The sequence below is a fragment of the Magallana gigas genome, chromosome 1, assembly GCF_963853765.1.
Source record: "Magallana gigas chromosome 1, xbMagGiga1.1, whole genome shotgun sequence".
Lineage (NCBI taxonomy): Eukaryota > Metazoa > Mollusca > Bivalvia > Ostreida > Ostreidae > Magallana > Magallana gigas.
This window is the reverse complement of record NC_088853.1, coordinates 33,211,599-33,239,214: the sequence shown is the minus strand read 5'-3', so window position 1 is coordinate 33,239,214 and position 27,616 is coordinate 33,211,599. Positions and strand designations below refer to the sequence as shown.

The 27,616-nt window shown below is 33.8% G+C and overlaps 2 protein-coding genes and 1 long non-coding RNA gene across 3 annotated transcripts in view; all 3 read right to left on the bottom strand.

Moving 5' to 3' along the window:
* Positions 1 to 6,601: 6,601 nt before the first annotated feature.
* Positions 6,602 to 10,772, bottom strand: LOC105323967 (uncharacterized). The gene is made up of 2 exons (XM_066066374.1): positions 8,823 to 10,772; positions 6,602 to 8,621 (listed from the first exon to the last, which is right to left on the bottom strand). The coding sequence occupies exons 1-2, from the start codon at positions 9,120 to 9,122 to the stop codon at positions 7,869 to 7,871; spliced, it is 1,053 nt and encodes a 350-aa protein (XP_065922446.1). The 5' UTR covers positions 9,123 to 10,772; the 3' UTR covers positions 6,602 to 7,868.
* Positions 10,773 to 10,857: 85 nt separating this feature from the next.
* LOC105324258 (uncharacterized) lies at positions 10,858 to 14,666 on the bottom strand. Its single transcript, XR_010707698.1, has 6 exons — positions 13,931 to 14,666; positions 13,383 to 13,460; positions 12,917 to 12,979; positions 12,488 to 12,583; positions 12,169 to 12,232; positions 10,858 to 11,237 (listed from the first exon to the last, which is right to left on the bottom strand). It is a non-coding gene; the product is annotated as an uncharacterized lncRNA (long non-coding RNA).
* LOC136275849 (uncharacterized) overlaps positions 14,472 to 27,616 on the bottom strand; it is a 33,723-nt gene continuing 20,578 nt past the window's right edge. The window contains exon 4 of the mRNA XM_066085952.1: positions 14,472 to 14,528. Within this exon, the coding sequence (XP_065942024.1) occupies positions 14,472 to 14,528 (57 nt within the window). The remainder of the gene's footprint in view (positions 14,529 to 27,616) is intronic.

Here is a 27,616-nt window from a genome sequence, read left to right as displayed (position 1 = left end):
ACATTGTTATTTTTATATATGTTATAAAAAGGTAAAAAACCATTGTACTCCGAAACAAGAAAGCCTCTTACCTCGTGGGAAGATATTTCCATTACACGTACTAGTGGTGGACAGCTACCATTGTAAAAATTATAGTTAGGGAAAAAACCAATTAAAACTTCGGGCTTCAAATCATCGAAACACCCTACCCAAGAGACATATTGTTTGTTTCACCCGCAAGTGGTCTGATACTGTCAACATATTGTGTTGATACAACTTCTTTTTTAAAAGATATAGGCCCTCCTGTAATACATCTATTTAACCTATATTGAATTATAAACATCTGGCTCGAAAACTTTAAATGTCCTTTCTATGGGGACAGAAATTTTCAGTGTTATTAACATATAGCCAAACACTATCACTATAAGGTTAACCTGAAAGTACATGTACCCAATCTATTTTATGAGAATCAGACCCTACTGTGCACCAAAGGAATTAAAAATGAAATCCACCGACGTATATATCTTTTGTGTCGACATTAATGTTGTGTTTATCAAGCGGTGTCGACCTTTTACATTGTTAAATTTATACATGTTGAAAAAAGATCAGAGAGCATTGTACTCGAAAACAAAGCAGACTTTTACTCCGTTGGCTGAAGTTTCAATTTACGCGTTGTGGACAGCTACTATCGTAAAAATTATAGTTAAGAAAAAGACGGTAAAACATCAGGCTCCAAAACATCGATACAACATACCCATGAGATGAAATTGTTAGTTTCACCCGCAAGTGGTCTGGCACTGTCAACATATTGTGTTGATACAACTTCTATTTTAAAAGATATAGACCCTCCTGTAATACATTTATCTAACATAAATACGATTATGAACATCGGGCTCGAAAAACATTGAATGTCTAGTCTGTTGGACTGAAATTTTCAGTGTTAGTAACCTATGGTCTTACACTATCACTGTTAAGTTAATTTAAAAGTACATGTGCCATATTAAGTTTAACAGAATCAGACCCAACTGTACACCAAGGAAATTAAAAATGAAATACTCCATCGTATTTACCTTTCTCGTCGACATTAGTGCTGTGTTTATCAAGAGATGTCAACCTTTTACATTGGTTTTTTTATATATGTTATAAAAAGGTAAGAAACCATTGTACTCCGAAACAAGAAAGCCTCTTACCTCGGGGGCAGATGTTCTCATCACACCTACTAGTGATGGACAGCTACCATTGTAAAAATTATAGTTAGGGAAAAAACCAATTAAAACGTCAGGCATCAAAATATCCATGTAATATATCTATTTAACCTATATTGAATTACAAACATCTGGCTCGAAAACATTGAATGTCCGGTCTATGGGGAGTGAAGTTTTTAATGTTATTAACATATAACCTACCACTTTCACTATTAAGTGAACCTGAAAGTAAATATTCCCTATCTAGTTTAACAGAATGAGACCTTTAAGTACACCGAGGCAATTAAAAATTAAATTCACCGACGTATATATCTTTCGTGTCGACATTAGTGCTGTGTTTATCAAGCGGTGTCGACCTTTTACAGTGTTATTTTTATGTCTGTTAAAAAAGGGTTAAAGAACAATGTACTCGAAAACAACGGAGACTCTTACTCCGTGCGCTGAAGTTTTTATGGCACCTATTAGTTTTCGACAGCTACCATTGTAAAACTTACGGTTTGGGAAAAAAATAAGGTTCCGAAACATCGAAACGCCCTTCCCTGAAGATGAAATTGTTAGTTTCACCCGCCCTCATGTAATGCATCTATATAAAATAAATACAATTATGAACATCGGGCTCCAAAACATTAAATTACCTACAATTATGAAGATCGGGCTTTGAAAAGAATGAATGTCCGTTCTCTTGGTACTGAATTTTTTTAGGGTTTGTAACCAGAAGTCTAGCACTATCACTCTTAAGTGAAGCCGTAAGTACATGTACCCTATGTAGTTTAACAGAATCAAACCATACTTTACACCAAGGGAATTAAAAATAAAATACACCGACATATATATCTTTCCTGTAGACATTAGTGATGTGTTTATCAAGTGGTGTCGACTTTTAGCATTGTTAATTTTATATATGTTAAAAAAAACGTTAAAAACATAGTATCCGGAAACAATGGAGGCTCTTACTCTGTGGGCTGAAGTTTTCATGGAACCTACTAGTGTTGGACAGCTTCCATTATAAAAATTATGGTTTGGGAAAAAACAATAAAAAAAATTAGGTTCCGAAACATCGAAACACCCTCCCCTGAAGATGATATTGTAAGTTTCACCTGCCGTCCTGTAATGCATCTATATAAAATAAATACGATTATGAACATCGGGCTCCGAAACATTAAATTTCCCTCCTGTGGGGACTGAAATTTTCAGTGTTAGTAACCAACTGTCTAAAACTATCACTGGTAGGTAAACTTAAAAGTACATGTATCATATTTAGTTTAACAGAATCAGATCCTACTGTACTCCAGGGGAATTAAAATTGAAATTCACCGACGTACATATCTTTCGTATCGACATTAGTGCTGTGTTTATCAAGCGGTGTTGACATTTTACAAAATGAACATCTGACTCGAAAACATCGGAGACTCTTTCACCGTGTGCTGAAGTTCTCTAAGTGTAATACACAGTTGCATTTACTATACTGTTCCATTTTATATAATATTTATATTATGAAAGAATAACTTTACATAACTATTTTGTATTGATAGATGTATCGGTTTATGAACATTTAAATCCGCTGATATTTTCGTACTTAGCCTTAACAGTGCTGCGTATCACTGTTAAGGTAACTGGAAGTACATGTAGCCTTTCTAGTTTAACAGAATCAAACTCTACTGTACACCAAGGCAATTTAAAATGAAATAAACCGATGTGTATATATATATTTCGTGTCGACATTAGTACTGTGTTTATCAAGTGGCATCAACATTTTACAATGTTGTGTTTATATATGTTAAAATAAGGTAAAAGAACATTTTACTCTAAAACATTGGAGGCTCTTATCTCGTGTGCTTGGGTTTTTATGGCAACTACCAGTGGTGGACAGCTACCATTGTAAAAATTAAAGTTAGGAAAAAAACAATAAAACCATCGGTTTTTGAAACATCAAAACACCATACCTCAGAAAAGATATTGTTATGTTCATCCGGAACTGGTATGACACTGTCAACATATTGTGTTGATACAACTTCTTTTAAAAAGAAATGTAAGCTTTCCTGTAATACATCCATTTAACATAAATACAATTATGAAGATCGGGCTTCGAAAAGAATGAATGTCCGTTCTCTTGGTACTGAATTTTTTTAGTGTTTGTAACCAGAAGTCTAGCACTATCACTGTTACGTGAAGCTGTAAGTACATGTACCCTATGTAGTTTAACAGAATCAAACCATACTGTACACCAAGGGAATTAAAAAAATAAAATACACCGACATATATATATTTCGTGTCGACATTAGTGATGTGTTTATCAAGTGGTGTCGACTTTTAACATTGTTAATTTTATATATGTTTAAAAAAAGTTAAAGAACGTATAACCCGGAAACAAAGGAGGCTCTTACTCTGAGGGCTGAAGTTTTCATGGAACCTACTAGTGTTGGAAAGCTACCATTATAAAAATTATGGTTTGGGAAAAAACAATAACAAAATTAGGTTCCGAAACATCGAAACACCCTCCCCTGAATATGATATTGTTTGTTTCACCCGCAAGTATTAAGACAGTGTCAACATATTGTGTTAATAAAACTTCTTTTTAAAAAGATAATGGCCCTCCTGTAATACATCTATATAAAATAAATACAATTATGAACATCGGGCTCCGAAACATTACATTTCCCTTCTGTGGGGACTGAAATTTTCAGTGTTAGTAACCAACTGTCTAAAACTATCACTGGTAGGTAAACTTAAAAGTACATGTATCATATTTAGTTTAACAGAATCAGATCCTACTGTACTCCAGGGGAATTAAAATTGAAATTCACCGACGTACATATCTTTTGTATCGACATTAAGGCTGTGTTTATCAAGCGATGTCGACATTTTACAAAATGAACATCTGACCCGAAAACATCGGAGACTCTTTCACTATGGGCTGAAGTTCTCTAAATGTAATACACAGTTGCATTTACTATACTGTTCCATTTTATATCACATTTATATCATGAGAGAATAACTTTACATAAATATTTTGTATTGATAGATGTATCGGTTTATGAACATTTAAATCCGCTGATATTTTCGTACTTAGCCTTAACAGTGCTGCGTATCACTGTTAAGGTAACTGAAAGTACATGTAGCCTATCTATTTTAACAGAATCAAACTCTACTGTACACCAAGGCAATTAAAAATGAAATAAACCGATGTGTATATATATTTCGTGTCGACATTAGTGTTGTGTTTATCAAGTGGCATCAACATTTTACAATGTTGTGTTTATATATGTTAAAACAAGGTAAAAGAACATTTGCCCCGAAAACATTGGAGGCTCTTATCTCGTGTGCTTGGGTTTTTATGGCAACTACCAGTGGTGGACAGCTACCATTGTAAAAATTAAAGTTAGGAAAAAAACAATAAAACCATCGGTTTTTGAAACATCAAAACACCATACCTCAGAAAAGATATTGTTATGTTCATCCGGAACTGGTATGACACTGTCAACATATTGTGTTGATACAACTTCTTTTTAAAAAAAATGTAAGCTTTCCTGTAATACATCCATTTAACATAAATACAATTATGAAGATCGGGCTTCGAAAAGAATGAATGTCCGTTCTCTTGGTACTGAATTTTTTTAGTGTTTGTAACCAGAAGTCTAGCACTATCACTGTTACGTGAAGCTGTAAGTACATGTACCCTATGTAGTTTAACAGAATCAAACCATACTGTACACCAAGGGAATTAAAAAAATAAAATACACCGACATATATATATTTCGTGTCGACATTAGTGATGTGTTTATCAAGTGGTGTCGACTTTTAACATTGTTAATTTTATATATGTTTAAAAAAAGTTAAAGAACGTATAACCCGGAAACAAAGGAGGCTCTTACTCTGAGGGCTGAAGTTTTCATGGAACCTACTAGTGTTGGAAAGCTACCATTATAAAAATTATGGTTTGGGAAAAAACAATAACAAAATTAGGTTCCGAAACATCGAAACACCCTCCCCTGAATATGATATTGTTTGTTTCACCCGCAAGTATTAAGACAGTGTCAACATATTGTGTTAATAAAACTTCTTTTTAAAAAGATAATGGCCCTCCTGTAATACATCTATATAAAATAAATACAATTATGAACATCGGGCTCCGAAACATTACATTTCCCTTCTGTGGGGACTGAAATTTTCAGTGTTAGTAACCAACTGTCTAAAACTATCACTGGTAGGTAAACTTAAAAGTACATGTATCATATTTAGTTTAACAGAATCAGATCCTACTGTACTCCAAGGGAATTAAAATTGAAATTCACCGACGTACATATCTTTTGTATCGACATTAAGGCTGTGTTTATCAAGCGATGTCGACATTTTACAAAATGAACATCTGACCCGAAAACATCGGAGACTCTTTCACTATGGGCTGAAGTTCTCTAAATGTAATACACAGTTGCATTTACTATACTGTTCCATTTTATATCACATTTATATCATGAGAGAATAACTTTACATAAATATTTTGTATTGATAGATGTATCGGTTTATGAACATTTAAATCCGCTGATATTTTCGTACTTAGCCTTAACAGTGCTGCGTATCACTGTTAAGGTAACTGAAAGTACATGTAGCCTATCTATTTTAACAGAATCAAACTCTACTGTACACCAAGGCAATTAAAAATGAAATAAACCGATGTGTATATATATTTCGTGTCGACATTAGTGTTGTGTTTATCAAGTGGCATCAACATTTTACAATGTTGTGTTTATATATGTTAAAACAAGGTAAAAGAACATTTGCCCCGAAAACATTGGAGGCTCTTATCTCGTGTGCTTGGGTTTTTATGGCAACTACCAGTGGTGGACAGCTACCATTGTAAAAATTATAGTTAGGAAAAAACAAGAGAACCATCGTGTTTTGAAACATCAAAACACCATACCTCGGAAAAGATATTGTTAGGTTCATCCGAAAGTGCATGGTATGACACTGTAAACATATTGTGTTGATACAACTTTTTCTTAAAAAATTATAAGCTTTACTGTAATACATCTGTTTAACATAAATACAATTATGAAGATCGGGCTTCGAAAAGAATGAATGTCCGTTCTCTTGGTACTGAATTTTTTAGAGTTTGTAACCAGAAGTCTAGCACTATCACTCTTAAGTGAAGCCATAAGTACAAGTACTCAAACCATACTGTACACCAAGGGAATTAAAAATAAAATACACCGACATATATATCTTTCATGTAGACATTAGTGATGTGTTTATCAAGTGGTGTCGACTTTTAGCATTGTTAATGTTATTTATGTTTAAAAAAACATTAAAAAACATAGTTTCCGGAAATAAAGGAGGCTCTTACGTGAGCATCTCAGAGAAAGTCATGCAAAAGAGTCCACAAGCATGGTTGGTGTATCGATATCAATTTTGGTGTGCAACATAGTATCAATATGCCATAAAATTTGCAACATATGTTTTTGTCATGGTTGGCATAGTTCATGAGTAAAACGCATGTTACTAAAAATAGAACAAGGGGTCAAAAATGGGAACAAAAATCATGAAATCTACACATATTTCAGGACCTCTCAACTAACAGTGATAATACATGCATAGAAACTAGTTATAGGGGGTAAAAGCATGTTGTCTAGCATATCATCTGGGGAGGTACATTTATATAGAACTTATCTAGTTGAAGTACAAAAAGGTCATAAACTTTTCAAATTGCTACGTTTAATGAAATGTTCAAATTTTACCAACTTACAAAGCATTAATTTGGGGTCTGTAAACGCTTCAATTTCTTTTATTGCAATTACACCTATAAGTACAGACCATGAATAGTACAATATAAAAAATTTGACTTTGGACTCTATAATATATGTCAGATATGAGGTCACCAATAAGACTGGTATTTTCATTTTTACAAAAAAAACGTTAAAATGGCTAACTTTCAATTCATTTAAATCTATACCAGAAATGTTCTGAAATATCACAGCATTATTTTGACAATTTATACAGCAAAAAATAATAAAAATTAACTTTGAATATTTCAAAACAGGAAATACAAGTTGTCATTAATAGCGCCATCATATAAGTACATTACGTATATTACTGTTATTCATAAAAACTTCAAACTGCATGTTGTTTTTCCTCATTTTGGACTTTTATCACTTTCTTTGAAGAAGGTAAAAAAAATTCTTATGCTTTATGGTTTTAACAGAGAATACTAAATTAAATGTTATTACTCTAAAATAAGCTTTGCAAATATTAATTCCAATATTTTCAAATACTAGAATAAAATTGGTTACTAAAATGAAAAAACTTGTTTCCAAGGAAATACAATCATTTGCATTTGTTTAATTTCCAGAGAAAACCTAAATATATTACTGACAGTGCATTGAACCTTCAGAGTGTTAACTTTTGGTGGTGTCTATTTAGAACTGATAATAATCATTTATATAGAACTTATCTATAAATGAAATGAATCATTGGACTAACGTAACCTGTAAGTTGCCATGCTCACACAATCATAAAAGATAAATACCAAATGTAATAAGAAATACATTCATGCTAAAATACAGATACTGAGTGTACTTTTTTTAAAACCTGGAATTTTTCACCTTTACAAATATCTTAAAGTATAAAACATTGATAATTTCCATGTAAATGCATGTTATACAGGTTGCCACAGAGATATCCAAAGGTAAATTAAGTATTTGCTGCATAAAACACATTTTCATACATGTCAGATACAGTCTGCTGACGTTCTTCTGCCTTAAGATTCATGACAATTTCTTGAAGATGTTCATCTGTTTCTGGAACTTCCACTAAAAGAATCTGTCTATCCCTATAATTTTTCTTCTTGTTGTTAATATATGATACAAACAAGTTTCTCAGTTGATTTGCTGTTAGCCTTTCAAATGGTCTAAAAAGGCGCTGTCCATTTTCATCACAAGCTTTTTGAAGTTCTCCACTTAGAGCTGCATAATTCGGCCGTTTTCCTGTCTTTTCACAGCTTTCAAAAATCTTCTTTACATACTCCTTAACATTTAAGGAGAACCTATTGCATTTAGCAACAGATTTCAATGCCCATCCTCCTGAACTTTGGGAAAAGATACCTGTATCACAACTCTGAGACAACACTGTCTCACAAATGTGAGCATATTTCTCTCGGATGGCAGAACACTTCTCAACCCAGATTTTGATGCCACAATCAATTCCGGTCTCTTCAGCTTTCCTGTAAAGGTGATTGCATAATGCTAGATGTTTCTCAAGGTTAGCAGACCTCACATACTGTTTCTGGCAATAGGGATCTGGACATGCATACAAATCATTATTCAGGGGCCCCTGGTCCTGATCCTGGTCCTGTTCCTCCTCCATTTCATTTTGAATGTTTGGGTTCCTCATTCTAACACAGACTTGCCCAACATCAACTGCATGAGATGGAAATTCTTCTAACACCTATAAAGCAATAAAATCCAAATTATATTTGTAATTTTTAGACTATATAGCACATACATTTGTAATTATACTACAGAAACTATATAGTAAATGCATTTGTAATTTATATAACACAGACAAAATAGCTAGTATGTCTTCTTTATGATATTGAATCGAACATTATACAAGTAATGATTATTAATTTTTATAAATAACATTTACCTCAAAACCATTCATTTCTCCAACATTAAGATGCTGATCCTTTAAAGTATTAGTCTCAATAAGGCGTCCACAACCAATCTGATATGCCCTTTTTGCAATAACTGAATCCACATCAAATCTGAAATTGTTCAGAAGGCTAATCTGAGAAATTTTGGATTTTATCTTTGGCTCCTCTGCATTGTCAATGGAGATAACACAGGTCTTTGTTCCTTTCAATCCATTATTACTTTCTAAGGCTCTCTTCAAGTCTGAGGCAGAAAGAATATCATTTCCCTCATTCAGAAATCTAGCCACATGCATTCGACAGGAACCAGTTTTACTGTCACAAAGATCTTTTTCAGACTGTGCTTTACTGAAGTTGAACTCCTTGATGGTAATAGGAAAATGACTGTGATTCGATCTGACTGATAAAGGAGATTAGTGGTGTACAGTGATAGCAACCAGCATTGTTTGTCTTCATGTAGATCTCTTTCAGGTTTGGAAACTGCACTGATAGAGTCAAAAGAAGGTGTCTAATAATATGAGCAACGGAAAACCAACCTTGAGTACCATTCTCAAGGATATGGATATAGGTGTTCAAGTCAAGATGGTCTGACAAGATGCTAGCTCTTGGTTCAGGGTCACTCTTCTTGGTAATTAAACATGAAATATGCCAGCTAATGCCCTTTTTTCCAAAGAAGTCTGACTGTGTTTCCCTGTACTGGAGGGGTAGAAACTTCATGGCCCAATCCATTATAAGAAATCCCTGGTTTGATTCAAGGTGTTGTAGGATATCTGATCTTGCAAAGTCTTGGTGCACGGTTCTAAGAAGATGAGCCTTCCAGTCCTTGATGGCTTTTGTTGCCATGGTAATTTCATGCTGCAATTCCTCCATCAAATCCTCAGATGGTATTCTGACTGTTTTAGTGGCTTCAGTGATGCCCTCTGTAAGTTTGTGTGTCAAAACACAATTTGAGCAAATGTCTGAATGGTCATGATCACAGTTACTAGAAAAGCATGTGTCTGTTGGATCACTCAGGGCAAACATTGTACAATGATTACTGCATGAGGAACTTCTGCTGAAATGGCTTTTCACATCAAATTTCAAGTGCTGATTACAGATGTTGATCATATCAATCAGAGTGTCTTTTTTCTCCATATCCAATCCATATTCCCCAAGTCTTGTTACAACCTTCTGTAATGACTCCATGGCATTCATTCCAAGTGCTGTAGTATTGTCAAGTCCACGGATGCATTGCTTTCCTTTTTGATGCTCGACAGGCTTTCAGGATTCTGTACAAAGATGCACGGCTGAAAGTTTGGAACTCTGTTTCCTTGCAATACTCTAGGTAATTTGCAATGATTCTAGCACTCACGGCATTTCTAATAACTTTTGGAATTTGTATTTTTTCTCCACTTGACAAATGAAGTTGCATGGTACCAAAACCAAGAACCTGGGAAATAGAGGGCATAGATACATATTCCAGAAAGTGTAGCAATTTTGGTCTGGTCAGACGTATTCTGTATATCTTTGGTGGATTTAGTATCTGTCCTGGTCCCATCACTGAAGCATGTTTTCTGGCGGCATCAATTTTGGATTGTGTCAGTGATGGTACAAGTTGAAGAAGCTTTTCCTTTGTAAAGTTGTTTGCAAATAATGACAAGATCTGCAGCTGGGTTTTTTTGTCTGCTGTGACATGATATGCCTCTATCAACTGTTGTGTAGCTTTGTCTGTTGCATCACTTTCATTTGTAGAGGATGGACTGACTTTTGAGAGAATGGTGTCCTCTTGTCCTGGGGCTATGATGGACAGGACTATCATAACAGCTTCTTTGGCCTTGCTGATGTAGTAATACTTTGCTGACTTTGCTAATTCAGACCAAGGTCTTGTAAGTTGAGACTTCAGAGGTTGAAACTTGTTATCTATAAACAAAGTTGTTATTTTTATGATATAATTTTACAAATGATATGACGTACCAGAAAGGACCAGCAAATGTTTAGAAATTCACAAATTTGTTAAATGAAGTAATGTACTCTGCAAAATAATTTACTTTTTAAGTTGCTTTCTCTCACTAAAATATTATCAATCTTCAAAACTAAGAATAAGCAAAGAGCCCTAATGCCACATCACTCACTGTGTAACAGGTCTTAGTGCGTGCTTGCATCCCTTACTATATTTCTTATATATATATACATGTATTACTAGTTACAATCAAGCATATCCCGAATGCTGTTTTTTTAAAACAAACAAGACGTTTTGATTCATCAGCATATTTGAAAGCAATTGTCTAACAAGTTTCTTGAAAATTACTGCATAAATTGATTTCAGTTAAATTACCTGAAAGTCTCGGTAATGCTTCATTTAGTTTTTCTTTTGGTGTTCTGCTCATACCAGTCTTGGGATGATGGTAAGGAAGGGTAACAAGAACTTGTGGCTGGAAAGCAATACAGTGTGCTTCATTACTAGAAATCTACCGGTAACTAGAAAATGTGAATTCATGTATAAATGCTATGTGTATGATCTTCTCAGGTAGTATGATTTGCATAGTCAATGTCTATGATTTGTCTCAGTATATTGGTTTACCATGATCTATTTATTAATTGATCAAACTTTGATATATTTAGATACACTTATGAGTTATTAAATGAATATGCAGCTCTAATAATGGAAACAAGATATCTGCAAGTGACCAATGCTCACTAGTAATACCCTCGCTCTGATGTGAATATATGTACAAATCTACATTTAACAGGAAGTTGATGTACACATGGTACAGAAATAAAACCCACTATATGGCATGCCTATCCAAAGTGTGTGTTAAAATTTGAAGCATCTGTGATGAACAGCCAGTTGCTGAGAAAACTGTGACAGAAATTTTTGTTACAGATAGACAGACACACAAGGGTAAAACAGTATACCCCCTTCTCCTTCGGAGCGGAATACTAATAATTCATTATAGATACTAAAAAACTGACATAGTCTCAAGATACACAATCCTCCTTATATGGTCTACTTGTGACATATTGTGTCACACAATTGTGTTAATGGACAGACAGACAGTTGGACAGAATGATATTTCTCTTAGAGTTCCAAGAATTTTTACCGAGTCATAATTACTTTTGACATTGGTTTGCATACTGCACTGCATACATTTTTATTTTTTAAACTTTTTTTTATACACAATGCACATTAAACATTTACAGTACACATATGCATTTTACACCTAAGAAGAATATTTGTCAAATTTATAGGAAATAAGATAATATTAACACCAAAAAAGACATCAGTTGAGGCTAATATAGCTTGTAAATATGCTTTACATGTAATTGATTTGTGGCTTAATTTATCTGCATGCATACACTTACAGAGAATTTCAAACTCCATGTCTGTACCCACTGTGTCTGTGTCTTGTGAACTTAATTGGTACACCTGTATTTAGGGAAGACACACATATCAATTAAAACAAAGCAATATTGCTAAAGACCTTTAGATATATATACACTCTTTTATTATTTATCTGTTTCTGATAAGAATTGGGAAAGGTTATTGGTTTATCTTTACATATATAGTTACACATATACCTGTACTTGCATCTAGATCGAGTTAAAAAACCACCAACAATGATGCTGATGTAGCTGTTTCACAAGCAATACATGTTTCTGTTCAATTGAACTGTGTACTTACTGTGTACATCAATATCAAATGCTGTTTCTTTGTTTTCAACTATAGCTGGTACATGTAGCACTTGTATGTCAATCAAGTGGGACTGTAGATGTTCACCTATATAGGTATAATGCAAATCTCTGTTCAGATTGATTTTATGCTAAACATTTGTTGTATATTTCTGAATTTTGTATAAAAATTTGGTTTAACTAACAGACAGATGAAATTACAGATAAATGAATAGATTGATTTATAATTTGTCCCTAAAAATGATTCTTTCATCCCATTTATGTGGGTAATGTAGCTTTGGAATTTAATGTAAACTTGCATTTTTATGCGCATACATGAGAATATCCAAAATCAAGTCATTAACTCAGAAAGAATATCTGGTATAATTCATTTACATATGGAAAATGCACTAAATTTCATCGAAAAAAATGTGTCTGATACCATGACTCTTTGATTTTGTGCTGTTGTCTGTGTGAAGAATTCTACAAATCTGTCTACACCACTCTGAAAGTAAAACAATAAGGTCTTCTTAACAATTACTTTAAAAATAATACCCATATGAGAAGCTAAAATGTATCATTGACAACCCCAAGTTGCATATATATATCTATAATTAACAAACCTGGTATTGCACAATATATCACAATACATGCAGTTTTAAATTTTTCAAAATTTCTTAAGCTTCAAATCCATTGTTCATGCATGCATATCTACATGTTCATGTATGTTCTTAACATTTGACTTATGAAAATAATCCTTAAAATGTTTATGATGATATCATTTGACATGTTACAATGCTTTCAATAATTAGAATATATTCCTTTACAATTTCTAATTGTATACATGCATGTTCGTCAGTTTATTACATTTATGTATATAACTAAATAATATACAGCAAAATTATTACCTAGTTCTTCTACATACTCTACATTGTATGATGGGGACACATTCTTCTTATGATCCATTGAGCACCTTTTGCAAATTGCTACAAGTAAATACTGCACATAAGATCAAAGTTCAATTACTACACTGTGCATTGTAACACAATTTGACACATGTTTTGATTGTGACAAGTTATTTCCATTTAGTTTATTTTTCATATGTTTGTAAAATTGAATTAGTTTTTAAAGCAAAACACACTGTAGTGATCTAAAGTACTTATACACAATAAGAACTCCCCTTCCCCCTCCCCCAGAAAACAAAACTATCTTTCATTGGATTCCCCCCCCCCCCCCTTTTGGAAAAAATTTCTGGATCCGTGCATGTACAGTTAAGGTCAATTGTTAAAGTAATTTTTAATCTTTACAGACCCTCATATCTATATTGCATCTATATTTAGATAAAGAGGTCCTCCTAGATATCCCCTGTTTATAAAATACACTTATTTTCTCATAACATTTTATATTACATACTCTTTCAACGTCCTGAATTAAGAAGACTGTAAAAATAACTTACCTGATCCTACTGGAATAATCTGCCTTGTTTTTAACCAGAGTTCTTTACACATTGTTGGACTGGCCCCTCTGTCAGCTTTCATATTACCCCGATGACCAGGATAAGAACAAGTTCTCTTTGATCTTTTCCACCGTGCTCCCAACTCTTCGCGGTGCTTCAGGCATAGTTTCATAGAAAGCACTGCCTTATCGATGATGAAATACCCACTTCGATACAACATTACTATGTACTCAGGACATATGTGAGCATTAGACACACACCTGTCTAGAATTTGTGCACTTTGTAAACTGTATAAGTGATTCATAATATCCCTGTCACACTCATAAACAGAACAAATGTTTGCAAGATCACATTTAGATCCTCCGGATCCATTATAAAAGTTACATATAGCAGGAAATTCAGCTGCTAAACCTAGTGCGTTTTCATCCATTTTCATGAACAAATAGGTCAAGCTAGATTAAAATAATCTCATGGTTCCTTCTGATGGAAAATGATAAGGTCATAATGATCAAATAACTTGTATTCACCCCATTGTCATAAATTATGTTTTCAATGTGACCTCCATTTGGCGTCTCTTCACTTTTTTAACCTCCTCTGCCTAGAGATTGCATCAAAGGGGAGGTAAATCTTACAAATCATATTTCACAGCCAAAAATTAATTTACAGGTTTGGGGAGCGATAATATCAATATAACAAAAATATATGACAAGAAAATATCAATTTTGAATTAATTTATTCTTTCAAAATCCATTTAATAACTTATTTTTTGAAATATAAAAATATTTAATAATATGCTAGAATATGCTTATTTTGATGGAATGTATCAGTCAATAAACTATCATTGCGTGTTATTCTTTGAGAGTCCGAAAGTGGATTTTTGAGAAATTTACACTTATGCCTTCTCCTTAAAAAATCATGATAAATTTTGAAGATGCAGGCGTTTACAGGTATATTTATACCTCTATCAAAGTTGTTTATTTTTACACATCTAGCAATATTGGCAAACTGCCAGTTTTCAAAATCTCTTTTTCATGGTTCTGTGGGCAGTTTTTAATAATTTAAATTGTTATTATGAAAAATGAAGTTTTAGGTAACATTTATATAAATAAAACAATTGTGAGAAATTTTCTATTATTTTCTTTTTTTAGTGCTCAATTTGCATTGTTTTCCATAATTTTTCTTGGTTTTTAATCCATATTTGGGCCATTATTCAAATTAGGTCACAGCTAAAAATAGAACGACACAAGCAAGCAATTGAATTCAAAATTTGGACTTTTATGGGATAATCTTTCAGTTTTAAACACTTTTTAAAATATCTAAGATGTACGCTTGTGGACGATTTTGGTAATATTGCATGACTTTCTCTGAGACGCTCACTTACTCTGTGGGCTGAAGTTTTCATGGAACCTACTAGTGTTGGACAGCTTCCATTGTAAAAATTATGGTTTGGGAAAAAACAATAAAAAAATTAGGTTCCGAAACATCGAAACACCCTCCCCTGAAGATGATATTGTTTGTTTCACCCGCAAGTATTAAGACAGTGTCAACATATTGTGTTGATACAACTTCTTTTTAAAGAGATATTGGCCCTCCTGTAATTCATCTACATAAAATAAATACAAATATGAACATCGGGATCCAAAACATTAAATTTCCCTTCTGTGGGGACTGAAATTTTCAGTGTTAGTAACCAATTGTCTAAAACTATCACTGGTAGGTAAACTTAAAAGTACATGTATCATATTTAGTTTAAGAGAATCAGATCCTACTGTACTCCAAGGGAATTAAAATTGAAATTCACCGACGTACATATCTTTTGTATCGACATTAAGGCTGTGTTTATCAAGCGATGTCGACATTTTACAAAATGAACATCTGACTCGAAAACATCGGATACTCTTTCAATATGGACTAAAGTTCTCTAAGTGTAATACACAGTTGCATTTACTATAATGTTTTTTTTTATATAATATTTATATTATGAAAGAATAACTTTACATAAATATTTCGTATTGATAGATGCATCGGTTTATGAACATTTAAATCCGCTGATATTTTCGTACTAAGCCTTAACAGTGCTGCGTATCACTGTTAAGGTACCTGAAAGTACATGTATCCTATCTAGTTTAACATAATCAGACTCTACAGTACACCAAGGCAATGCAATCAAAAACGAAATAAACCGATGTGTATATATATTTCGTGTCGACATTAGTGCTGTGTTTATCAAGTGGCATCAACATTTTACAATGTTGTGTTTATATATGTTAAAATAAGGTAAAAGAACATTTTACTCTAAAACATTGGAGGCTCTTATCTCGTGTGCTTGAGTTTTTATGGCAACTACCAGTGGTGGACAGCTACCATTGTAAAAATTATAGTTAGGAAAAAAAACAATAAAACCATCGGGTTTTTGAAACATCAAAACACCATACCTCAAAAAAGATATTGTTAGGTTCATCCGGAACTGGTATGACACTGTCAACATATTGTGTTGATACAACTTTTTAAAAATATAAGCTTTCCTGTAATACATCTGTTTAACATAAATACAATTATGAAGATCGGGCTTCGAAAAGAATGAATGTCCGTTCTCTTGGTACTGATTTTTTTTAGAGTTTGTAACCAGAAGTCTAGCACTGTCACTGTTAAGTTAAGCTGTAAGTACATATACCCTATGTAGTTTAACAGAATCAAACCATACTTTACACCAAGGGAATTAAAAATAAAATACACCGACATCTAAATCTTTTGTGCCGACATTAGTGATGTGTTTATCAAGTGATGTCGACTTTTAACATTGTTAATTTCATATATGTTTAAAAAAGGTTAAAGAACATAAAACCCGGAAACAATGGAGGCTCTTACTCTGTGGGCTGAAGTTTTCATGGAACCTACTAGTGTTGGAAAGCTACCATTGTAAAAATTATGGTTTGGGAAAAAACAATAACAAAATTAGGTTCCGAAACATCGAAACACCCTCCCCTGAATATGATATTGTTAGTTTCATCCGCAAGTATTATGACACTGTCAACATATTGTGTTGATACAACTTCTTTTTAAAAAGACATAGGCCCTCCTGTAATACATCTATATATAATAAATACAATTATGAAGGCATGGCTTCGAAAAGAATGAATGTCCGTTCTCTTGGGACTGAATTTTTCAGTGTTTGTAACCAGAAGTCTAGCACTATCACTGTTAAGTTCAGCTGAAAGTACAAATACTTTATATAGCTTAACAGAATCAGACACTACTGTACACCAATTAAGGGAATTAAAAATGAAAAAAAAACTATCTTTAGTGTCGACATTAGTGCTGTGTTTATCAAGTGGTGTCGGTCGACATATTGCCGTGTTGTTTTTATATAAGTTAAAAAAAAGTTAGAGAACATTGTACTTGGAAACAACGGAGGCTCTTACCCCGTTGGCTGAAGTTTTCATGCCTCCTTCTATTGTAAAAATTATTGTTAGGGAAAAAACCCACACAAAAAACCCATAGAGATCCGGAGCATCAATTCACTCTACTCCAGTGCTGAAATTATTAGGTTCACCCGCAAGTGGTTTGACCCTGTCAATATATTGTGTTGATTCAATCTTTTTTAAAAAGATATTGGCCCTCTTTTAATACATCTATTTAAGGTAGTCCATCTATAACTAAGGTGAATTTAACAATTTTGATTGATCTATACTACATCAGATACATATTTTGAAGCTATTATGAGACTGACATAAACCAAACTTGGGTGTATGTATGAAGTCAATTAAATAAACGTTTTGCACTTAAAACTTTTTAAGAGTTGTCTGCCCTTTAGGAAAATTTAAAAAAAATCATTTTCTGAAAAAAATATGGTAAACTATGAATTATTTTAGCATATTCGAAGACGGAGAAAGCTTTTGCAACTTTTTACCAAGAGAAATGTGAGAAAATGACTTGTACTAAAGAAATATATTTAAAAATGCATTTTTCCCATAGACTTCAATGTTAACTTCAACATATGATAAATTTATCAAAATTAAATTTTTTGAAAGATTTCAAAGATGAGACTTTATTATTTAACAAACTCGTTAAAATCACACTAAGATTTTAGTGATCAAACTTGCAATCTATTAGATATGAAATATGATAGTTTTGGATGGACAACCTAAGCTAAATCGAATTATAAACATCAGGCTTGGAAACATCGAACCATTATCCGTAAAATGTTATCTTTGGACTTAAATGTTTAGTGTTATAACCAAAAGACTAGCACTCTCACTGGTACGTTAAGTTGAAAATACATGTACTTTTTACAGTTTAACAGTGTCAGACCCTACTGTACACCAAGGGAATTAAAAATGAAATAAACCGACGTATATATCTTTTGTGTCGACATTAGTGCTGTGTTTATCAAGCGGTGTCGACCTTGTGCCTTATTGTTTTATATATGTTAAAATAAGGTTAAAGAACATTGTACTCGGAAACAACGGTGGATTTTACCTCGTGGACTGAAATTTTCATGCCACTTATTAGTGGTGGACAGCTACTATTGTAAAAATTATAATTGGGGAAAAAACAATAAAAACATTGGGCTACTACACATCGAAACACCCTACCCCGGAGCTGATATTATTCAGTTCGGCCCCAAGTAGTCTGACACTGTAGACATATCATGTTGATGCAATTTCTTTTTTCAAAAATATTGGCCCTCCTGTAACACATCTCTTTAACATAAATACAATTATGAATATCGTGCTCGGACACATTGAATGGCCGTTCTGTGAGGACTGAAACTGAAACTTTTAGTTTTAGTAAACAATTGTCTAACACTATCACTGTTAGGTTAACCTAACAGTACATGTACCACATTTAGTTAAACAGAATAAGACCCTACTGTACACCAAGGGAATTAATAGTGAAATACACCGACGTATATATTTTTCGTGTCAACATTAGTGCTGTGTTTATCAAGTGGTGTCGACGTTGTACAATGTTGTTTTTATATATGTTAAAAAAGTTAAGAGGACATTGTACTCCAAAACAACAGAGGCTTTTACCCCGTGGGCTGAAGTTTTCGTTTACTAGTGGTGGACAGCTACCATTGTAAAAAACTATAGCAAGGGAAAAAAAACAATAAAAACATCGGGCTCCGAAACATCAAAACACCATACCCAGGAGATGAAATCGTTAGGTTCACCCCCAAGTGGTCTGACACTGTCAACATATAGTGTTGATACAACTTCTTTTTTAAAAGATATAGGCCCTCCAGTAATACATCTATTTAACCTAAATCGAATTATAAACATTGGGTTCGGAAACATTGAATGTCTGTCCTTTAGGGACCGAATTTTTCAGTGTTACTTTCCTATAGTGTAGCACAATCACTGTTTAGTTAAGCTGAAAGTACATACACCATTTCTAGTTTAACGGAATTAGACCCTACTGTACACCAAGGAAATTAAAATGAAAAACACCAACGTATATATCTTTCTTGTCAACATTAGTGCTGTGTTTATCAAACGGTGTCGACCTTGTACAGTCTTATTTATATATATGTTAAAAAAAGGTAAGAGGACATTATACTCGAAAACAACAGATGCTTTTACCCCGTTAGCTGAAGTGTTCATTTACTAGTGGTGGAGAGTTACTATTGTAAAAATAATAGTAAATGAAAAAAACCCCAATAAAAACATCGGGCTCCGAAACATCGAAACACAATACCCAGGAAATGATTTTGTTAGGTTCTCCCGCAACTGCTCTAACATTGTCAACATATTGTGTTGATACAACTTCTTAAAAGATGAAAGAAGACTTGACTCAAAAACATCGGAGGCTCTTACTCCGTGGGCTGATGTTCTCATGGCACCTACTAGTTGTGGACAGCTACCATGGTAAAAACTTTGTGTAGGGAAAAAGACAATTAAAACATCGGGCTCTGAAACATCGAAACACCTTACGCTGGAGCTGAAATTGTTAGAGTCATCCGCAATTGGTCTTACACTGTCGATATATTGTGTTTATACAACATCTTCTTTAAAACATTTAGGTCTTTCTATACATGTAATACATCTCATAAACATAAATATAACTATAAACATCGGGCTCTGAAACATTGAATGTCTGGTTTTTGGGACTGAACTTTTCAGTGTTAATTACCAATAGACTAGCACTACCACTGTTAAGTTCAGCTGAAAGTACATGTACCCTCACTAGTTAAGCAGAATCAGACCCTACAGTACACAAAGGGAATTAAAATTGAAATAAACCAACGTGCATAAATATTTCGTGTGGACATTACTGTTGTGAATTTATCAAGCGGTCCCGACCTTTAACAGTGTTTTTATATATGTTAAAAAATGTAAAAGAACATTGGCTCGAAAACATCTGAGGCACTATTTCTGTGGGCTGAAATTCTCATGGCACCTACTAGTGATGCACAACCACCATTGTATAAACTACAGTTAGGAAAAAAAAGGTGAAAAAATAGGTTCTCTTATACTTGTAATACATCCATTTAACTTAAATAGAGTGATAAACATCGGGCTCGGAAACAATAAATGTCTGTTCTGAAAATTTTCAGAGTTACTTACCAATAGTCTACCACTATCATTGTTAAGTTAAGCTGAATGTACATGTACCCTATTTAGTTTAACAGAAACCCTTGATGATAACCTAACAAAAAACTATATGATGAACGCGGTGAATTTAATTTTTTCTATAGTAATTTTTCCTTACTTATGTAGCAATATACCTTCCTCACTTGCACGGAGACCTCTTGGAGTCCTTTGGGATCTCACTGCGTCTTTATTGCACTATCATTACGCACTCACAGCGTTTGAACGAGTTGTTTTTTTGTTTTGCTGCGTTCACACAGCGACCCCCGAGAGCTGTTGCTGCGATCATCGCGCTCTCTTGGTTCTCTGTGTTTATTAGCGTTTGTACCGCGCTTTCACGGCGTTTCTAGTACGTTGTCAGCCAGCCAGGTGTGACAGGGGTTTAAAACAACACAGCCACGTCCGTATATGTATAGGGACATAAAGGATATAAGTGTACATTAAACCGTGTTGAACAATTTGAAGTTCCAGTAAAAAAACAGTTCAAAACTCAGTTGAACAAGCTCAAACTTAAATGTGTTAAGGTCATCAGAGTTCAGAAAACTATTTTCAAGCTTTTGAAAAATGACCCCGGGTATAAATATCACGACTTTTGGTCTCAATTTTCAACGTTGAAAAAGTACTCCGGATCAATATATGGTGAGGGTAGAATCTCTAGTTGTCAAACTTTCATAATTTTCACATAAAGACTTTTCGGACATAGGCCCCATTTAATTAATGATAAATCAAAATAACTGATAGGAAAAGTCGAATAGTATAAAATATTGATATATAACGTAATAGTTTTAGATTATAATAAAAAAAAATGCCAATGTTACATAGAATTTATAACGTTACATTAATTTTGTCAAAATTGCAAATCAAAAGTGTTATATATTCAACATGTAATTTGAAAATCATTTATGTTAAGAAAAAGGAGTCATACACTGATTTGAGACTTATAAATTGGAGAGAACAGGGGGAATGGGTATAAAACATATACAACCCAATAAACAAATCATCCTGTGAGTCGTTACAAAGCAAAATATATAGCAATTAAGTCAATAGTTTATCATAGTGATATGTGTACATGTATATAATTAATTACAAAATTCATTTTACAGATATAATGTCAATACACCCGGCCAATGGACTTATAAGTCGCTTTAAAACTGTTACAGAGTGAATAAAATTTGCATGTTTTAGGAGTTAGTTGGCTTTTTCAAATGTTTCTGTTGTATAATTAATAGATAAAATGAGCAATTCGGCGGAGATATTTACATATTAGATTAGTGAACAGAGTACTATAATTGGTAATATTTTAAATGGACAATATCACTAAGCAAACTTTTCATTTTCAATTTCATTTAAGTCACACAAGTTACATATTCTTTCCTGTACCGGTTCTCCTCTGTATTGCGACCTGTTTCAATCCTTAGAGGAAGTACACCACAGCTAAACATTGCCAAGGATCTGATGAGTTTAGCAAGATCTAGCGTAACGTATATTCTTCAACGGAATAGCTTGATTTAAATAGGATATATGTTCGAAGTTTTGGCACATCTTGAATATTTTTGAAACATTCGGTTTCGAAGTTATTACGTTAATTTTCCTCTGCATAGTTCAAATTACAAGGTATAAAATTGGTATAAGCACTTCCCATGTTTAGAGATTCCAGGATATTTTTAACTTGAGAGCTCCAGTGAGAAGAATTGTTTTGCGCACCGTGCCAACTTGGTAATGCGTTCATTTTCCATATATACTAGTCGATTCAACAGACGCAAAATGTTCATTTCGTGGTGGATTTTAGAACTTTACCACCCGCTTTACCTAGCAACGGAGTAATCCGATGAACACCAAGAAAATATCGGAGGGCTCGATTTTGTACAATTTCAATACAATGATGCTTCTTGTATCCCCTACCCCAATGCTGATAAAGGACGGATATAACAAAATTATTAAATAATTTTTCGAAGGTTCGGAATCGAACCAATTTATTTGCGTTGATTTTTTAGAAGACGGATCCCAGGGTACTCACTTTCAAATCACTTTAAAATCACGTATTTTCGTTGAAAAATCATCCCTAAACATTTGTATGATGCCTTGAAGTTCAGATTATTTCCCCTAGATGAAAGTTAAAGTTACTTAATTTTGATATCTTTTCCTGAAAGTGAACAGTCTTAAATTTTTGCAACTTAATTCGTAATCGCAATTTTTTGCACAAGGCGTCGAAGGTATATAAGATGTGTTGAATGTCATGTCATGATATATCTGCATCCATATGTATATTAACTTATAATTAAGACATAACAAAACATGTAAATATATATGAAGACGCTCTCAAAAAGAATAAGACGCGACCAGAGAAGTACTCTTACCGGAAGGGGGTTGGGGACGCACGCTGTTTATTCCAACAACCTTATATTCTCAACAAAGAGAAGAATTCTCGGGAAAAGGGTTTTATTAAAATGAGGCTTGGAATATTTTAGGTGTGGTAAATTAAAGAATTTATTTTAAACATTGTGTGTGATTTAATGGATAAGAACATTAGGCTTGTACTTTTTCATATGGTGTGAATAACAAGAGAAAACACCCTAATAATATAAGTTTTGAAATAGTATATACATGCATTTAATGTGACAATATATTATTATAAAATATTTGGCTTGTACTTATTCTTTCCGGAGCGAGGAACAGGTGTATATATAGATATAAACGAACGCTATTTTTTTAAAAATCTTATTTTCTCCAAAAAGGGTAACATTTCCGGGAAAATTGGTTTTAGGGGGGAGAGTATATATATAAAATGTCGACACTCGATATACATAGCATTAATGTCGACACGTAGGGGAATTGAATTTATAAGCGTTTTCCCGTTGTAATTTAATAAGAAATGACTTAGATGATGTTTATATGCCTTATCCAAAACATATCTAAATGTTTTATTTAATAAACTTTACGAAAACATGAGATGTAAGAATCGAGTCGACTTTCGCAGTATGTATGTATTTTCCCTAAAAAAGAGTTCAAGAATTAGTATACACCGGTGGATACAATTATAAAACTATTTCTTTTTATCTTTCAAACGAAAATTACAATCTAGAAACAAGAAATACCGCGAGAAATAAAGAATTCATAATGTAAATATACGCGAGTAAGTTGAAAAACGAAAGTAGACGGGACTTTCCACATCACTGTCATGTGGGACAACTCTTTGTCTATTTTTAGAAAAACTGAGATAATACATCGATTTATTGAAAGATTTGCAAATTCCGCTCAAAAACTAAATGCAGTTGACGACATAAAAAGAAAACACTGAATATGTGTAGCGTTTCGATAAATAAAATCTCCATGTATGTTAAAACTATTTTTCTTTTCAAAACACGAAATAAGACGTGAACAGTAATTCCCCTTTCAAACACATATACATTTTTTCGTGTTGACATTCTGCAGAAAAACATAATGTCGACGCGTATATATTGCGAAAGTCGACACGATTCTGAGATCTCTTGTTTTCTTAGATTTTATTTTATAAAACGATGAGATATGTATTAATTACGGCAAAACAATTTTATCAAAGTCCATCCTTGTCAAATTACAACTAGAAATCGCTTATAAACTCAATTTTCCTAAGTGTCGACATTGATGCTATGTATATCGAGCGTCGACATTGACCCTGATTCTCGAGTATATATATATATATATATATATATATATATATATTAATAAAAACGTCTGTGTGCTGTATTATGTATTTGCTGTCTGATTAGGACTATTTTTCCCAAAAAAGAAGCGCTCGGCAATCGCGTAATTTTTTAAACGTTCTGTAAAGTACAACACCTGATTGGAGTACATGCTTATATATGGTTTTTTTAAAATGTTATCGTTTAACTAAGCGAAATTGTAGATGCCATGTATGGAAGGGAAATTCTATGTATCTTGCTTTTATTCTTATTATGCTTACTTCTTTATTCTTCATTACATTTACACTTGCATGTCACTTTGTTGTTTTCATATTCTTATCCAATTTCACTTTGATTCTCTTTGATCCTTCATTGTTTGCTTAATTCTATGTTGCAACATTCTCTTCTTATTCGTGTTAATTCTTTCTTCTATCTCTGTTACAAACGTGAATTCAAAAACGCAAACCATAAAGCACTTTCAATAAAGACGAATACAAGTTGCATGAATTTAATGCTGCATTATGACGCCAGGCGGCAGTGTGCGCGCTACAATTGCTGCTCCCCGAAAAAAAACCCCAAAGTAGCTATCTAAATGTGGGATGTTTCGCACCATGACATTTCGCTCCAATGTTTATATGTTCAGATCAAGAAATGGAGGGGAGGTTAATGTACTAAAGGATAATTTATAATTTTGTTTGCCGGGGAGGGGGTGGGGTGGGGTAGGTCGAGTTCTATTTTCAGTAGGTTTACTATGTGAATTTAAACAAGAGGCCCAGGGGCCACATCGCTCACCTGAGCAACAATTGCCTTAATTCTGATCAAATTAGCATTACAGTATCAAAATATCTTGACAACTGAGTACAGTAGATCTTGCTAAAAAAAAATTTGAAAATCTGCCAATTTTTATCCACCTCTTATTTTTTAGTAAAGCCCCTTTTGTTGTTGTACCTGTAAGAAGATTTTTCTCTATTCCTATAACCCCCCCCCCTCCCCATTTCGTGGCCCCACTATTCTCTAGGGAATCATGGTTTCATCAAACTTAAATCTACCTTTAATCTCATAACCTGTGCTTTCACACTAAGTACTGAGTTTTGGACCGAAAACTTTCCCAAGAATATTTTTAAGGACTGTAAAACTTGATCCCACAATTGTGGCCTCACCCTACCCCCGGGGACCATGATTTGAACAAACTTGAATGAACACTTCCTGAGGATGCTTCCATTTTAATTTGAGTTTTTCTGGCCAAATAGGTTTTGAGAAGAAAATTTTTAAAGATTTTCTCTATATATTCCTATGTAAAACTTGATCCCACAATTGTGGCCTCACCCTACCCCCGGGGAGCATGATTTGAACAAACTTGAATGAACACTTCCTGAGGATGCTTCCATTTTAATTTGAGTTTTTCTGGCCAAATAGGTTTTGAGAAGAAAATTTTTAAAGATTTTCTCTATATATTCCTATGTAAAACTTGATCCCCCAATTGTGGCCCAACCCTACCCCCGGGGACCATGATTTGAACAAACTTGAATTTACACTACATGAGGATGCTCCCATTTTAATTTGAATCTTTCTGGCCCGATAGTTTTTGAGAAGAAAATTTTTAAAGATTTTCTCTATATATTCCTATGTAAAACTTGATCCCCCAATTGTGGCCCCACCCTACCCCCGGGGACCATGATTTGAACAAACTTGAATCTACACTACCTGATGATGCCTCCACACAAGTTTAAGCTTTACCGGCCAAATAGGTTTTGAGAAGAAAATTTTTAAAGATTTTCTTTATATATTCCTATGTAAAACTTGATCCCACAATTGTGGCCTCACCCTACCCCCGGGGACCATGATTTGAACAAACTTGAATGAACACTTCCTGAGGATGCTTCCATTTTAATTTGAGTTTTTCTGGCCAAATAGGTTTTGAGAAGAAAATTTTTAAAGATTTTCTCTATATATTCCTATGTAAAACTTGATACCCCAATTGTGGCCCAACCCTACCCCCGGGGACCATGATTTGAACAAACTTGAATCTACACTACATGAGGATGCTCCCATTTTAATTTGAATCTTTCTGGCCCGATAGTTTTTGAGAAGAAAATTTTTAAAGATTTTCTCTATATATTCCTATGTAAAACTTGATCCCCCAATTGTGGCCCCACCCTACCCCCGGGGACCATGATTTGAACAAACTTGAATCTACACTACCTGATGATGCCTCCACACAAGTTTAAGCTTTACCGGCCTTATAGTTTTTGAGAAGAAGATTTTTAAAGATTTTCTCTATATATTCCTATGTAAAACTTGATCCCCCAATTGTGGCCCCACCCTACCCCCGGGGACCATGATTTGAACAAACTTGTATCTACACTACATGAGGATGCTTCCACTCAAATTTGAGCTTTTCTTGCCTAATAGTTTTTGAGAAGAAAATTTTTAAAGATTTTCTCTATATATTCCTATGTAAAACTTGATCCCCCAATTAAGGCCCCACCCTACCCCCGGGGACCATGTTTTGAACAAACTTGATTCAACACTTCCTGAGGATGCTTCCATTTTAATTTGAGCTTTTCTGGCCTAATAGTTTTTAAAAGAAATTTTTAAAAAGATTTTCTCTATATATTCCTATGTAAAACTTGATCCCCCAATTGTGGCCCCACCCTACCCCCGGGGACCATGATTTGAACAAACTTGAATCTACACTACATGAGGATGCTCCCATTTTAATTTGAATCTTTCTGGCCCGATAGTTTTTGAGAAGAAAATTTTTAAAGATTTTCTCTATATATTCCTATGTAAAACTTGATCCCCCAATTGTGGCCCCACCCTACCCCCGGGGACCATGATTTGAACAAACTTGAATTTACACTACCTGATGATTCCTCCACACAAGTTTAAGCTTTACCGGCCTAATAGTTTTTGAGAAGAAGATTTTTGAAAAATACCAACAAATTTTCAATAATTCTCAATTATCTCCCCTTTAAAAGGGCCGTGGCCCTTCATTTGAACAAACTTGAATCCCCTTTACCTAGTGGTGCTTTGTGCCAAATTTGGTTGAAATCTGCCTAGTGGTTCTTGAGAATAAGATGAAAATGTGAAAAGTTTACAACGACGACGACAACGACAACGCCAACGACGACAGACAACGGACAAATTGTGATCAGAAAAGCTCACTTGAGCCTTTGGCTCAGGTGAGCTAAAAAGTTTGAATTTTCAAGGGTGGTGGGGTGACTGGACCCCCCTCCTAAAATAAAATAAAATTCTAAGTCTGCGCATCAGTTATTTATATGAGACGATATAATCTTATAGTTCTCATATAGCTTGATATGGAAGTCGGTCAATTCAAATATTCATTTAATCAAGACGACATGTATGAGGTTCATGTCTCTAAGTTACATGTATCATAGCTTAAACACCTTCAAATCTAAACATGGACA